Source organism: Saccostrea echinata, unplaced genomic scaffold (assembly GCF_033153115.1).
Source record: "Saccostrea echinata isolate AGI-Se365-2 ecotype Australia unplaced genomic scaffold, CSIRO_AGI_Sech_v1 ptg000004l, whole genome shotgun sequence".
Classification (NCBI taxonomy): domain Eukaryota; kingdom Metazoa; phylum Mollusca; class Bivalvia; order Ostreida; family Ostreidae; genus Saccostrea; species Saccostrea echinata.
Window position 1 is genome coordinate 1,454,824 of NW_026889753.1, and position 16,051 is coordinate 1,470,874.

A 16,051-nucleotide genomic window follows, 5' to 3' on the forward strand; every position below is an offset into this window, starting at 1 on the left:
TCTCCCTAGTGGTCTGTGGAATTTATCGTCAGGACATCGAGATAATTTCAATATTTGATGGATAAGGGGAGTTGTTTTAAATCCGAAGTATTGGTTACTTTAATTAATGTAGATTTAAACTATATCAGTGTCGGCGGTCCGTACAAATGTACTTGTACTCTTGTGTAATAACAGAAGACTTTGGTAGCGCTTATATTATCTATAAAAAAAAATACTATTATATAGTATAATATACTACAAAATTAAATTAAAAATAGTGTCTTTCTGATGTTTTTTAAACTAACTATGGTTATTACCTCACCTTAGCCGAGGCTCAAATGAGCTTTTCTGATCGAAAATTGTCCGTCTGTCTCTCTGTTATCTGTCGTGTGTTGTCTGTAAACTTTTCACATTTTCGACTTCTTCTTCAGAACCATTGAAATATAGAAGCATCTTTAGTAAGTGTAGATTCAAGTTTGTTCAAAACATGCTCCCTGTGGGTAAGTTGGAACCACTTATATATTTAAATTTTTCAATTCTGCTATTCCGTAGCGAAAGTGCTTAAATGAGTTATGTTGCCCATGGCTCCCATTTTTTTTATTTGTAGAGTATTTTACTAATATCCTGTAGGAGATGTACCTTATTAGTTCGCCTGAGACAGCTCACATTCAAAAGTCCTGAAATCTTTTCAAATTTCAATCTCTGTTTTCGGAATGAAAACACTTATGTTAACTATCTTTGCGTAAAGAAAACTCTAAGAAGGCACTGGTATAAAGACCAATAATGACCAGAATCAAATACTGACGAGGGTCATTCTTCTGTCGTGTCTATATTTTGCTTGTTTATTGAACCTTGGGGAACTCGCTTGCAGTGAGGGACCCTTTTGAACCAGTCTCCTGTCCAATACGGTTTGGAATGACTGTAAAATATAGATAACCAGAGAAAGCGTAAATAAAATTTTAAAGTCGTCATGTTGCAGATTTTGTTTAAGAAATAAAATATATCAGAAAGAACACTTCGATGGGGATCATTTTCATATTTAGAAAACTGACCCATATTTTGGAAGATGGGCAGGTATTAAATGAAAAATTATGTTCACTTTATAAAACTATGCATAAAGCCGACTAATTTCACTTTAAACTTGAATATAGTGCGTCAAGCATTCGATAGAAATATCTTAACGAACACGTACTACTTTACTGGACCAAATATGCTTTTCTCATCTGATGACAAAATAAATGCTCCATGTAAGACGAAAAAACCTTGTTGTCCATATTAAATTATATTATATATCTGTCCTCCGTGATTTTTCTCCTTACTTTTGTTATTAGATATTATGTATTTTTTCTGCCTTCACTTTCATTTTTTGCATTCATATTTTTATGCACATGTACCTCTGACCTGAATTTGCGAGAGGTTATCAAAAAGTTCGCAGACTGATGCGATAAATTTAAATATTACGCAGTTGGTGATAACAGAATTTATAAGGAATATAAAAAATAAATAAAATTTTTGGAAGTGTTGACAATTTTAGCTTGATACGTTGATAATTTGTCAAATGATCATTACACACAAAAGACATTATATGATCACCCGGCGCTGTCGCTGTTAAGTTTCAAGACATCCGACGTCATTGTTTCTCAAAGTACGCTCCTTCTGCCTCAAAACACTTTTCTTGAGATTCCATAGTGTTAAGTAAAGACTGAAACCCGTCTTGTTTCAATTCAATGCATAAATATTATGAAAAAACAATGGGAATATTAAAGTTAATCAGAGCAGATCTGGCGTTGAGCTTCCCAAATATGTTCGCAGATCACTGACGGTAGATCTAAACAGTTTACAGGGGATCGTTTCTCTATTCAGTCGTCTGTGTGCTTCATATCGATGACATCCTCCAAAAGAGTAAAAATAGTCCCCTCCCTGTTGCCCTTTAATCCAAAGAACATCAATTGGAGGAACGCTATCTGCTTGGTCTTCGTCCTTTAACAAAATAAAAGATTTTCTTTTCACTAAATGAATTGCTAGGAATACATACACAGTAGCTTGTTGCATCAAATTAATAATCAAACAACGTCAAACTTTTTTTTCCAATGGGATTAAGGTGACAAAGACGCCGGAAAGAAGCAACATCATGGTGACAAAAAGTATTGCAACTTACTTGCAGAGTTTTCATCAGGGATTTCACTTTATCTTCGTCTAGCACTGATGTGAATGGTCTAATCAACACCGATATCGGAACATTGTGAACTTCTGCAATATGATTACTGTGAATAGACGTTTGTTTATCATTTGACATTAGGATTCGTCTTTCTAGCTCCAGAAACCAATTTTCCGGAAAAGTGAAAGTAGGACAACTAGCGCTCACTGACTGGGAGTGAATATTGTTCCTTAAAACGACACATAAAAGAAACACCACAATATTTACGTAGGTTATAATACCCAAACTATTAAAGTTACATGTTGACTCTGATATTTGCATATCAAAGTTTAACGAAACTCGACTCTACTGTCTACTTTCTCTTTTAAAAACCGGAAGTCAACAATGCCAACAAAGCTTGTGTTTAACTAAAGTCCGCAAAACGGGAACATTATGTTTTTTAAAAAAACATTAAAGTAAAAAGATTATAAAGATAAAATTATTCCCGTTCTCTTATATTTATATGACATCTATTCTAAATTTATATTTTAAATTCACTGTTGTTGTGTAGAAGTATTTTTCTTAAAATGAAGAATATACACTTGTTGCTGAATTTAGCAAAACCTCAAAACACCAGTCTGTCCTCTTGAAGATGAAGATGTCCAATCCTATTAAATGACACTGTAAGTTTATCACAGATTGTCAGTTTTATGTATGAATATTTAATGCAAGAAAACAGATAATGTTCTGGACCCAGGAATTTCAATGCAAGTATCATGGTAGTGTGAAATAAATCTTAAGAGATTTTACTACGGGAGTCAGGGATTCTTTCTCTAACGCTAGAACTATAGACCCCCAGGGGTTTGTCATGATATATATTTACCTTTCTTAATATAGATATTACTACTAAAAAAAGTACAAAAGGGTTGCATTTTATATTAGGGGTACCTATATTGAAAGAAGGCAAATATTACGTGACAAACAGACAAACACCCTTCGCATGCAGGCAGACATTGACAATAAACAGGTCCAGCACAATCTCTTGATTTAGCTCTATAGCTTGAATAATGGCTATATAGTTTTTTAATCCATTCAGAAATCAGAATAGCTTGGTTTTAAAGCTATTTTTATGCAGTATTAACATCAAAGTTTTTGTAAGAAGTAGACAAAAAGTTGCAAGTATATATCAAAAATCAATCCAAATGGTAACGGGTGGGTTTGCCCCGATTACATGTTCACTCTGAGTGGTTTCGCGGTGAGTGGTTTCACCCCAATTATATCTGTTACCTGTAATTAAAAGGTGTCAAAGTTTTCCACCTGTGTATTTTGGCAGTCAGCTATGACAAATCTTCAATGTTTATGTTTGTGGTTTTTGCGTATGTGCTATGGAAACTCTACATGGCACACCTATTTGATTACGTTTTAATGAAGTAAATCTACTTAGATCAAACTTTGAAAAAAAAGTTGGAGATTGCTGGAATAAAATTGAAACGCTTAAACTAAACATATATTTTACATATTTTTACACAGATGAATTGTTCCCCCCCCCCCCCCCCCCCCCCCCCCCCCCCCCCCCCCCGTGTTTGTGATTTTTCAAAGAAAAGTTCGTATTTTAGATCTGTCGTGAAAATCAGACCGGAAAATTTTTTTCATAACAATTTAATTAAAGTGCTCAGTAATTATCTTAATTAAAACACTCATTAATCAAACGACTTTTGCTTAAATAAACATCAAGCACACTGTATGTTTGAAGAAAACCAATCGTGGCGAATCCACTCAGGGTGAACAGGGAAATGGCGCGAAACCACTCAGAGCAAACAGGTAATCGGGGCGAAACCACCCGCATTCTTCCAAATGAAAGATAGTTCCAACACTTCAGCTTATGAATACTTTGAAGCAAAAGATGTGTTTCCATTTTTTGGATAACTGTACACTATTCTTTTATAATTTCACTCATATAATTGTTTTGTCACATTTCATGCAATAGCTTTATTTAGCCCTAAAACTTTTAGAACTTGAGTGTTAAGACTCCCAAGGATGTGCAATTTGATGAGCGATTTTTCAGAAGAGTTCAAAATTATATACTATCACTGCACTAAGGTGCGACTCTCTGAAAAAAATAACACATTAAGAAAAAAAGTTTGATAAATCAAGATATTCTGAATAGTTTAATAAAGCTACATTGTATATAGCTATACATGTCATTCAAGCTATATAACTTAATTAAGAGATTATGTTGGATATGATGGGGTAGGCCTGTACATTTTATATTCGATATAAAATGATTTTTGACATTTTGTTTTTATCATAATTTAATTACCGGGTAGCATTATGTGGTTCAAAATTAATAAAATCAATCAAATAAATTATATTTAAATATAAATTATCCACTGTCAAAAAAAAAAAAAACTAGTTCAGTTTAAGAATATCTGAACTTATGTCTCCTATTATACATGTATAATTTAACTTCCATCAATTTCCAATTTTTTACATGTATTTATCTGAAGATATTTTTCTTTTTTTTTTTTTTAGTGGAGTACTGTAGTTCATGAAGTTAATGAATGAATGAAAGTGAATTGGGGCAACTTACATTTTAGAATCATCTTCTGTGTCTTCAGTACAAATGCCAAAATGACCATAATACTTATTTAGAAAACTTGAAGATGGCCGGAGCCCCAGGTTCCATGGACCAAGGGGTAGAAGTAAGGAAGTCCAAAAAATCCATTGTTTGCTCACTTGTTCGATTTCAAAACAGAACAGAGAGAGGTGTTGACATTATATGGTTAAACTATGAAGGTGCAAGAGTGAAATACAAGACATTGCAAGCGTATGAGTTTGTGGATGTGAACACTTACGTAGGACATCCTTGGATTTTCTTGGATGTAGAATCTGGAGAGAGACTTGTCGTTGATCTGAAATCTGTGTACGAGCCAACTACAGGATGGGTACCTAGTCAATGGCCAGTGAAACCAGTCAGAAAAGTTGTGAATATCACAATTCCCAGTATGTATATATTTATAGTTTTGAACATATTTTATTGAGTACATCAAAAGGATTGGAAACAAGTTCTATACAACTTACTAAGTTCCTCTCCTTGTTTTTTTTTTCTCCTTATATATTTATTTTCCAAATTTAGATCAATATTTATTATTTAACTTTTTTTTTGTTCAAAGGTATCGTAGTGTAACAATGTGATTCATCATTTTTTTTCAGTTTACTCATTAAAGGATTCCTGTATAAGGTTTTTTAAAAAGCATCTCCCTAAAAACAACATAAACAAACTGGATCTTCCAAGTTCGTTGTTACGGGAAATGTACGAGAGATATGACACTCCTGCAATAGCAAGCGGACTGCGATCAACTGCAAAAGTTATTGCTCCTCCTGACCAAGAAGGAACAAACTGATGGATTTGCAAACGTGTGTGGAAACTTGAACAAGATTTTATGTGCATACATATTCATTTCCTACTACGAAGAAAGGAATCTAGAAATAAACAAAGTGTACAAAAATATTTTATGCACACACATTTACATATTCGTTAGTAGTGCAAAATGTTTGTGGATTATAGAAAAATGTCATGACAACCCCGATATGACTTCACAAAATAATTCTCCTGCATGTCATTTAGTTTCATCAATACTCATCATTTATTTTTTACCCTCATCACCAAATGCCATTGGAAGGTTTTTAAAACTAGATCATGTAAATTGTATATAAACTGTTGAAAATTTTGACCAATACTGGTATCTTAGCAGGATGTGATGGTTAAAAAAAATAAATCCGTGCAGTGTACCAATACATGCAATAGTTGCAGTCTTCTGAATTATTTATAGATGTCAAACCATATCTGTTCATCAGATGATGAAATTGAAATGAAATTCTCTTGCATATTCTCCATATGGCATGCATACACATTGTGTTGGGGAACACTGCATTCTTATAAAGGATGATGTGACATACGGCCCCTGGTAAATTGACAAAAAATTAAATATCTAAATTTTACTCTAATTTTTGCATGAATTTAATCACTGATATGTATACCCTCATAAAATACTATTTTTACCGAAAATAGAAACATGATTTGGAAGATATATGTCTTTATATTGAGTAGGGGTACCATGTTTACATCCAATTCCCAATGAATTTTGGCCTCGCCCCACTCTTTGAAGCCCTTAAAATATACGAGCGCAAGTAGGTACATTTTTCTCCTTTGGCTGGTCACTGTCTTTTATTGAAATCTACCTATATGTGAAAGGAGAAAAATGTACCTAATTGCGCTCACATGTTGTTTTTTAAAAAAATGTAAAATCTAGCCGGCCTTTCCCATTATGAACAGATCGACGAAACTTTTTTTCTGACGTAAGAATAAATTCATATGCTAATCGAGGCACTGGCGATACTTTCTAACTGACCAATCAGCTAAATGATTTGCATAACTAGTGAGTACCACAAAAATACTAAGGACATTTTATGCTTGGAAAAAAGATTGGGTTTTTAACCTGCTTTCCGATAAACATTTTTTATGCATTTGAGTCACAGATTAGACACGGATCTACAATATCCCAGTTCACATTTACAAACAATTGATTTATAAATATACATAGTTAAAAGTTTTGTAAAGCGTTCGGTGGGCAATTCGCTAGGCCTACACCGTATTCCCGAGAATCAGTGAATAGAAGTTTCATTCTTGAGACTGCTGTTCCATGCGTATTATTATGTATAAATAGCCTTGGCTGACCATTAAAAGTTTGAAATGTAGTAGAGATATCGTGTAAATTGACCTAAACCACGTGTCTGTGATAAAATGTAAACATATAGTAAACCAGCATGTTTTGTCGTTCTGTCATCGGATTGGACAATTGTTCTCGGTAAGCGACTATGTGCGAAATAATAACAATAGCCATATAAGGTAGATTCCTCAAACATGCATATCCCTCTATTGTACTAAGACCCGCCTATTCTCTTTTTATAAAAGAACGTATTGTCACAAACCAGGCTGAATTTTGCTGTCATAGGGTCAAAAAAATCATAGATAATGCAGTAATCCTTGTAATTAAAATTTGTCGGAACTATTGAAACTATTCAAAAGGCGTCGTATTTATTCACTCATGTATGAAAACTATCAAAATCGTTGTAGATTAAATATAATTCGTCGTAGAAAAAGGGGCCCCAGATAGCAGTTATGTCACATCATCCTTTGTGAACGTAATATTATATTTCCCATTGTAAGTCATATTTTTACCTTGTATACATAACAAATATACCACCTTTCCATCCCAAGATTCAATATACTGTTTGAATGAATAGCTCCCTTACAGAATACATGTTCCAGTAGTTGCATTTTGCTCTATACTAATTAAGTTTCCTACATGATATGGTCTTGATCTACAAGTATTTGGACTCTTCAAGCAAGATGAAACAGTTTTTCTATTGAAAGCAAATGGTTAAAACAATAGTAAATACAAGTATTTAAGTGATATTTAATCACGTCATAATTATTAAGAATTTTCACAACCATTAAATCTGAATTCTAAATTTCATGGAAAATTAACTCTTTTACAGATTGAATAGACCAACATATTTTATTCAGCTAATAGCTGTTGTTAGAGAAAAACACACACACATTTTATGTACACATTTTATGATGTGTGGTGAGTGGTCTATGAGATCTGCAATAATCTTTATAAAAAAAATGTTTATACTGGTTCCTAGGGATCTGGAAACCCTCAAATAAAGCTGCCCTTGAAATTTTGGAAACTAAGAATAATAAGCATTTTCTGGACATGTACCACATAAAGTTGATTTCATTCACTATCTGTTCTCTGAATTTTCTGCAGGGATTCTGATATGAAACATTTGATAAGATATTCGTTGCTGCTTCTTAAGAAGTATGCAAATTCTTCATCTGAAAAAAAAAATGCACATCAATAAGAATGGTTCAAAGGAATAGCTTTAAAAATGTAAAAATGCTTTTTGTTCACATTATATTTTGTTACGGAAACAATAACCAATATCTTACTGTTGAGAAGTACATGAATAGGGATGGTTTCTAACAATGTTTCATGTTTTGATTTTAGTTTTTCAATCTCCTCTAAGTGGGATAAAATGAATGCTGTCTCTGGTTTGTACTGCACACACACTAGAGCCTGAGCTAGAGATGAAGAAGGGGAGGGAACCATTAGCACCTGAAAGACAACATAACGGAATCAATTACACTCTTTTTACACTCATCTAGATAAAAAATTGAGAACTCAATGCATTTTGAATATCAACTTTACAGGTTTTTTAAAATGATATGTGAACCAAGTTGAAAATACAAAGATGGCTCAGAATTGGCTTGCAAGGGAATGTATTTGCTGTGAAAGGATGCCCATCAAGTACTGGCTCAGAGCTACAGTGATCCTCTGAATTGAATTACCTTGTTCCTGCTGTTCTTGAAATATGTTTTCAAAGATTTCTGCTCAATATTGTCATGTAAAACTTTGATCCCTTTTGTGCCCCAACTTAGGACTGGGGGTCATGATTTGAATGCCTTGACCTTACACTAGATAAGGAAGCTATAACATAATAAGTTTTGTCTTTTCTGGCCAAATGATTCTTGAGGGAGATTTAATTAACCCCCCCCCTTTATTTTCACTATTTCCATATTTTTCTTTCTTGAAAAGTAATGTATCTGTGTTGAAATGGTCCAGTGGTTCTTTAGAAGACGTCAAAAATGTTAAAACTTAACACACACCAGATACCAGACAGACTATAAGATGACTGGCAAACTTAGATCAGAAAATCTTTGAAATTCAAGCTTTTGGCTTGGTTGAGCTAAAAATCCTTGGGACTGAGGAGGTAACTTCTATATACCCTTCACATGCAAACTTTCTCAATAATATGATTGAACCTGTGTCACATCTGTGAGGGGCAAATGGGCTAACCACTTCACGAGACATTCAATTTTGTACTTGATTTCATAGGAACACATTTTACGGCCCCACTTAATATTGAAAATTGAGAGGCTCTGATTATCTTTTTACAATACTAGGTGATAAATAAATATTGCATTTTTGGTCTTCCAATGGAAGTAAAGCTATAGGAAAGGACTTCATAAGTTGAAAAAAAAAATTCTCTCCTAATAATCAAGTTCAAGCAAAACATAGAGGCTATAGGCAAATGAGTTTCATAGTGACAATTTCCTTCTGTAAAGTCAACAAAAAATGTTATTTATTGTTATGATATGCACATAAAAGATGAATGTAAAGGTTCTTGAGATTTTTTTTATCTAACCTTATGAAAACAGATTGATAAAAGAAAGACAACTCCAGCTGTCCACCTCATCAGGCAGGTTGAAAATATCCAAATAGAGGAATCCCCCACTTTAATGTTCTGAAGCAAGAAACTATTAAGAATGAGTATAAGCAACATATTATCATTATGTACATGTACATATTCATAATTATCAACTGTAACATTCACAAAAATAATTAAATCAAAAATTCAAGTTTATTCTGATAGGTATTTAAATATCCAATAAGTCTTAAAATTAAGATAGCTATAGGTCCACTTATGGTGGTCATGGGCTGTTTTATTCAGATTTTCATTTCATATTTTGATTTGTCTAAGGAGGTGCATGATCAATGTTATTGGATTATTTTTATTGAGTTTTCATTACCTGAAGAAGAGAAATAACTTCCTTTAATAATATTTTCTGTGACCCCACTTCATCCATTAATCCAGTTCCCATCACATGGCAAACGTTTTTCTCGCTAACATTTCCTCTTTCAATATTTGGTGACTTTGGACTAATGAGCTGTTGGAAAGTGCAAATACAGGATGCATTAGTCATATGCGGTTCAGTTTGATATATGACTGCATTAGTGATATGTGGTTCGGTTTGATACATTTTTGATCTCGAACAATTTTTTTTTTTTTAAATCACTTAATTTCTGTTTTAATCATTAATTTTCAGCAATTCTGTCTATTACATGTAGTAGAGAAAATTTCTACTCACTGACTTTACAAAGTCAAGGTCCTTAATGTTTTGATCAGTTATGTGCCCTTGGACAGTCTCACTGACAGCAATTAACAGCGGTCTGTGATTTTCAGCATACAACACCGATAAAGCCTCAACAACCAAGTCTGTTACATTTACTTCTGTACCTGATTTTTTATACCTCTGTAAATTAAATGTTAAATCATGGGTATGTTCGGTATTAGTTCAGGAGATAATTGTATAATTAATACTAATGCCTATCACAAAGAAAAAATATACGATTCCATACTAGTCAGTTTACAAGTAGTGTTCTTTCATCATTTATGGAAAGAATCATTTTCCTTTCTTGTTTCTTATAAAATTTTGTTGCAAGTGGGCCTTTAATTTTAGAGAAAATGTGAAAAATGTCAAAAAGTTGACAAACATTAAAGTCAAAATGGTAAACATCAGCATAATGCCATATTACTTGTTATACCTGCAAAAGGTTCATCTGTTGTACCAGCTTCCCAGTACAAAAACATGAGCTTTGGATGTCCAATACAGGCCTTCCGTGTGATAAAGTCCAGCTTTCTATTCCTTGCACATCCTCTAGATCCGACTGTTACAGATTAAAATAAAATCAGGCCTAATTTTTTTTATTAGATATGACCCTCTTATGAGAACCCAGTGATGTCAAATTCGAAAATGGAGTAATAAAAGATGAGATTTATTTTCAGTATTTGATGCTTACCTGAAAATTAAATGTCTTTGTTTCTTCAACTTTATAAGGATCAATTAATTTCACTTGTTCATACAGAGATGCCCCCATCATCTTTTTTCTTTCATTAAAAGTTCCCTTCCTATTTTTTCCAAATTCCTTGACAGGAAACGACTTGTTTTCATACGAGTCCTTGCGTGTTTTCTTTTTCTGTAAAAATTAAAAAATATGTATTCATGCATTCAGATCCTGCAAAAAATAATTACTTACATCATTAAAAAAAGCAAGATTTTTACAATTTTAGTCGGGGCATTTCAAAGTAAATATTGACTAATTTTCATTTTAATCATATGAATGTGTACAGTGTACATGTGAAATAAAATGCTTAAAAATTTTACAAACAAGTCACAATTATTTTTATACATTCAGTGCAGCATGTACATCTGCTGCCACTTCTGACTAATTTGAAGTCATGTGATTTTCAATCGTGAATTGATACCTTTCTATATGGCAGCATTCTGCTCTGTGCAGGTATTGGGTGAAGGTTGTAAGCATTAATATAGAAATCAGCACAGGCATCTTTGATGTCCTCCATCCATTGAGTGTAAGATTCAGACACTCTGGGATAATGGTCCAGGTTACATTTAATGGTCTCCATCTGTAGGTCTGTAAATTCTTCACAGATTCGGATATGCTCTGACAAAAACTCAGGAGGGAAACAACTCTCAGGAAATCTGAACTCATAGTTCCCATCTTCTGAAGAAAAAGGAATATATTAAATTGTACCTGCTGTTTATAATGTGTTAAAACAGACTAGCATCTGTGAAAATCTTTGATATGACAACCCCAGAAATGAAAAATATTTACACTTTAGAAACAATCTCAAAAAAGATGGATACAAATATGTATTTCAAACTTTACAGCCTAATTTATATGTTGTAAGCATGTTGACACTTACCGAAAAATGGTTTACAAAATTGTTTGAATTCATCCATTCTTTCTCCTAGTCCTAGAAAGTTTAAACATACAATATAAACTTCTGAATTTCCACTTTTGCTAGTTGCGGGTTTGAAAACATTTATCTACAAAAAAAAGATAATGATCACAAATCAAATATAGACCGATAAAACCAATAAAAAGATTGAAGTAATGTGAATCTCATTTGGAAAGGCTATATCATATGAATCAATTATGCAAGCATAATTTACCTCTTCAAATAAGCAGCCCAGTATAAACATCAGACTAATGGTCTCGCTATCAAACATGGTGAATTTCTTAAGCACTAAGTGACCTCCGGGGGAAAGAATAAGAATCCCTGCCAGGGCCTCACAGTAATGTAGGCGGGACACAATTTGTTCCTGTTCCCCAGGGTCATCCTGACAGTCAATGGAGCCATCTGCCGTGACCTGGATAAAAGAAGTATCAAAGATATTCTATATACATTTAATTTTACATTTAAAAAGTTTTATGTATGTTTACAAGGTGTTACTACATATCAATGTTTTTTGTTGTAAACAGCAGTGTTTAACTGACTCAATATTGTATTCTGTTATGATTACTTACACTTCTTAATAAAAAACAGAGTAGAAGCTTGATCCTATTATTGAAAATATTGGAAATGTTAAAATATGTAATTCTAATATTTCTGAAAACTAAAACTCCTTTAAAGAATAAAGAATATCTTATTTTCAAATACTGCAATGTATCCTTAAACATAAATTTCTCTAGTGAATTTACATTAAAAGGACATTTGTATAAACAATATACTCATGAAGTTAATGATTAAAGCATACCAAGTTGAACAATAGTACCACAGACTTCATTGTGACTGATAAAGGAATGTAAACTTTAAGTCTTAAAAAGGCCCTTACTGTTACCATGGTTACTGAAATAAACACAAACATACCAGCTGAACAGCTCCCATAGTAGAAGCCACATGAAGGAGGCCCTCAAAATTATTGAACTCCATAAGATTCCCTGTGTTGTCTTCTCCAAAATACCAGTAATCTATACTTTCTCTGATGAAACGATCATCATCTATCATCTTACCCAGGGGATTCCCTTCATAGTAAGGATTCAGTGTACTTCCTAACCAGGTCCATGTTCCACTGTAATCTAGAATTTGAAAAACATCTGTAACATTTGAGTTTGTTTTCTTATTTAAACATCTACAAATGTAGACCATATTTATACTTTTACTTGTACTGTACATCACTAAATTTTTGCAATACATTTTTTTTTCGCAAGATTGTCATCTACTCTTTATTAGCAAGACAAAAATTTTCACAAATTGTGGTTTTTGCTCTATATAATCTTTAGCATTAGGAATACTAATATGCATAAAAAGGAAATTTTCACTAGCACACTGTATCGTGCAATTGGGCAAAAATAAGTTCTTGTGAATAAAAAGTGATTTACAGTATATACAAGACTTGCCTTCAGTCATATCAGTTTGTACACATATTGTTAAATTTTCACACTGTTTAGGTCAGTCCTGTGAAGTCTAACTGCAGGCCATACTTGAGCATTATAAAACTTTGTATCTAATATATATCAAAAATAAATTCATCCTCACAATGCCAGGGGTCCTGAGTCAATACATTGCCATGGGACCCCTAGCCAATTTTATTCGATATTATACAGGTTTGCTTCTCTCATTGAGAAGCACCAATCAAAGTAAAGCTTTCATCATCCTCGCAAGCCAGGGGTCCTGAGTCAACATGTTGCCGTTGGACCGACGTCAACATGTTGACTCAGGACCCCTGGCTTGCGAGGATGAGCTTTCATAAATAATTAGAAAATGTATTGTAAACAGAAAAGAATCAGTTGACACCTGTGATGCATGTGTTACAAGTTGTTTATCATAAAATGGCTTAATAGTGAGCTGCGCGAAGCGCCGCTTGTCACTGCGAGCTCTTAAAGCAACACCTGGGCGAAGAGAAAATTCAGACTTTGCACATTGATCCAAACGAATTTTTTTCTGCAGTAACATGTGGTCCCATAATGCTTTGCGAATTGCATCTCGCCGCAAACTACGTTCTCACGATAGCAACAAAAGTTCAACAAAAAATAAAATCACTTTGATTTAATGGATATTGCAGGAAAAAAACAACAGTAGATTAAACATTCTTCATAAAAACTAGCACTGTTCAGGCTTCGATTTTGTAATGCAACTTACATAAGACGTCATGTGATGTCAGAGTCTAGATCGACGTACCAAATGTCACGTGCCTTTTGAAGAGACGGATGAAAATTAAAACTGAATAGGTAGGCTATCTGCACTCGCCCTAACGGTCGCACCGTCAACATATTAGATAAGAAATCAAGATTTGTAATTTTCCCGAAAGACATCGCTACAGTCAGTCCATGAAAGATTGAATGAAATTGGCCACATTTCTCAAATTCATTATGTCATTGTACAAATGTATACATCTTGTTTAAAATTAAGAGACCAGCTTGGAAAAATGAATCACTTACCAATGGAAACAAGATAATGGTTCAAACTTGTTACAAATGCCCCTGGGGCTTCACAAAGATGTACTGTATTCAGATTTATAACATTATGGTGTATCAATGGATATGCTGAGAGAATTTCATAAAACTTGCACCATGCTTGAGTGCACAGTTCTGGACGGATCACTTGTTTCACTGTTGATATCACACTGCCAGCAATGTTCATGAATTTCGTGTGCTCATGCCATGAATAAATTTCCTTATCACTCAACTTGTCTTTCACACTGTTTAGTTTTTCCTTCAAAGTCTTAAGAACCGGATGTATCCACTTTTGGCATTCCTTATTTGTCAGTGATGGTAGTTGCCACCTGTTAGTCCTCTTGTATATAAATTTTTTATCGAACAATTTTTTAATTTTTTGTTTAGAGCTTGGATCTAATTGTTTCCCTGTTCCTGACAGTTTCCTTTTCCTCACAAGATCCATAGTAGTCATTCAGTTTAACAAGGATAATACATGATACAAAACGTTTCCCACTTGCATCCCGTTTCCCTTTCGTTTAAGAGTCTGGCAGTGTAAATGCATTAAAATTGGATATTAAAGACTTTGAAATACATTAAAAGAAATTAACTTTAAAACTTCCTTTTCATAAATTCATTTCGAAAAACTAAACCGAAACTGAAAGCATGAAGCTTACTTTCAATTTTACCGGAAGCTGGGCAACAGTCGTACAACAAATTGTCTTGAAAGACCTAGTACGAAGAAGGAGGGGGAGGAAGCGAGTGCCCGCCCTCCTTCCTAAAAAGGGATTGTATGGAAATTTACATTCCACCAAATCACCACCACCACTTTTTGTTGCAGCTTGGAAAAACTTTAATGAAAATGAAATTTGTATTAAAAAAAAATAAAAATCTTCAAACTGTTTATCTTCCAGATTGTAAAATGTAAAATCAGGGACCTATATACTAGTATATAGTTCTCTGGTAAATTAAATAAATAAAAATTTTGAATCTACTTTAAATTCACTTAAAAAGTTGTTTCAATAAATATTTTGACACTTTTATGCAAGAAAGATATTTTAAAAAAAAAAGAAAAAAAAGTAACATACCTATGTACATAAATAGTTGTGGTACGGTTTTTTCCATACAGGTCTGGGCGGCCTCGGTTTTGGAGGATATATTTTATCCTTTGAAAACAGAGGATAGCGGTCTCATCACCCATCATTTTTTTTCAAAACAAAGACAGTTAAGGTCAGACGACACGTTCCTCAATAAAAGATAAATTTTCCCAAGAATTTGTCATTGAAGTATTACTGCTTTAAAAAGATTCCTCACAAAAAATTAAGGTACCTTACCAGGCATTTGTGCAAGATACCAGAGGATGTTGTTAACTATATAACCCTGTTGGAAACCACTAGTATGAGCAACATCACAATTTTTTATGTCTTTATTTACTTCAGTAAACATTTTTAAAACAGTTTAGAAATCACGAGACATATTAATGATAATTATTATTAATTTGTTGTATATTACAAAGAGATACAAACCAGATGTTTAATGAACGTGTCGCCAGACCTCAACTCTAAACAAAACGAAAGAACAGCAACTATCAATTGCATTATGAACCGCGTATGCCGATTTCTCAACCAAAACAATTTTTATATGATGATGGATAAATCTAGATATTAAATCAATATAACTTTATTTTTTGTAATTGCCCGCAAGCAATTATTCAGTTTACAGCTTATTTTGCAACGATTACCCTTACCTGCCTGTGAAGCACACTGTTTTCCTATACCATAGTTAT

The 16,051-nt window shown here is 33.3% G+C and overlaps 3 protein-coding genes across 3 annotated transcripts; 1 reads left to right on the forward strand and 2 right to left on the reverse strand.

Annotated features, from left to right (window-relative positions):
- Positions 1–1,444: 1,444 nt before the first annotated feature.
- Positions 1,445–2,486, reverse strand: LOC133179367 (sulfiredoxin-1-like). The gene is made up of 2 exons (XM_061314139.1): positions 2,138–2,486; positions 1,445–1,959 (listed from the first exon to the last, which is right to left on the reverse strand). Exons 1-2 carry the CDS (start codon positions 2,456–2,458, stop codon positions 1,750–1,752), a joined length of 531 nt encoding a protein of 176 aa, XP_061170123.1. The 5' UTR covers positions 2,459–2,486; the 3' UTR covers positions 1,445–1,749.
- A 263-nt stretch (positions 2,487–2,749) lies between these two features.
- On the forward strand, positions 2,750–5,912 carry LOC133179368 (von Hippel-Lindau disease tumor suppressor-like). The gene is made up of 3 exons (XM_061314140.1): positions 2,750–2,799; positions 4,649–5,119; positions 5,330–5,912. The coding sequence occupies exons 2-3, from the start codon at positions 4,780–4,782 to the stop codon at positions 5,518–5,520; spliced, it is 531 nt and encodes a 176-aa protein (XP_061170124.1). The 5' UTR covers positions 2,750–2,799; positions 4,649–4,779; the 3' UTR covers positions 5,521–5,912.
- A 1,701-nt stretch (positions 5,913–7,613) lies between these two features.
- On the reverse strand, positions 7,614–14,874 carry LOC133178957 (cap-specific mRNA (nucleoside-2'-O-)-methyltransferase 2-like). The gene is made up of 12 exons (XM_061313615.1): positions 14,272–14,874; positions 12,701–12,909; positions 12,003–12,200; positions 11,753–11,876; positions 11,294–11,550; positions 10,828–11,004; positions 10,573–10,695; positions 10,116–10,280; positions 9,777–9,914; positions 9,392–9,490; positions 8,136–8,301; positions 7,614–8,021 (listed from the first exon to the last, which is right to left on the reverse strand). Exons 1-12 carry the CDS (start codon positions 14,738–14,740, stop codon positions 7,921–7,923), a joined length of 2,226 nt encoding a protein of 741 aa, XP_061169599.1. The 5' UTR covers positions 14,741–14,874; the 3' UTR covers positions 7,614–7,920.
- Between the last annotated feature and the right edge of the window lie 1,177 nt (positions 14,875–16,051).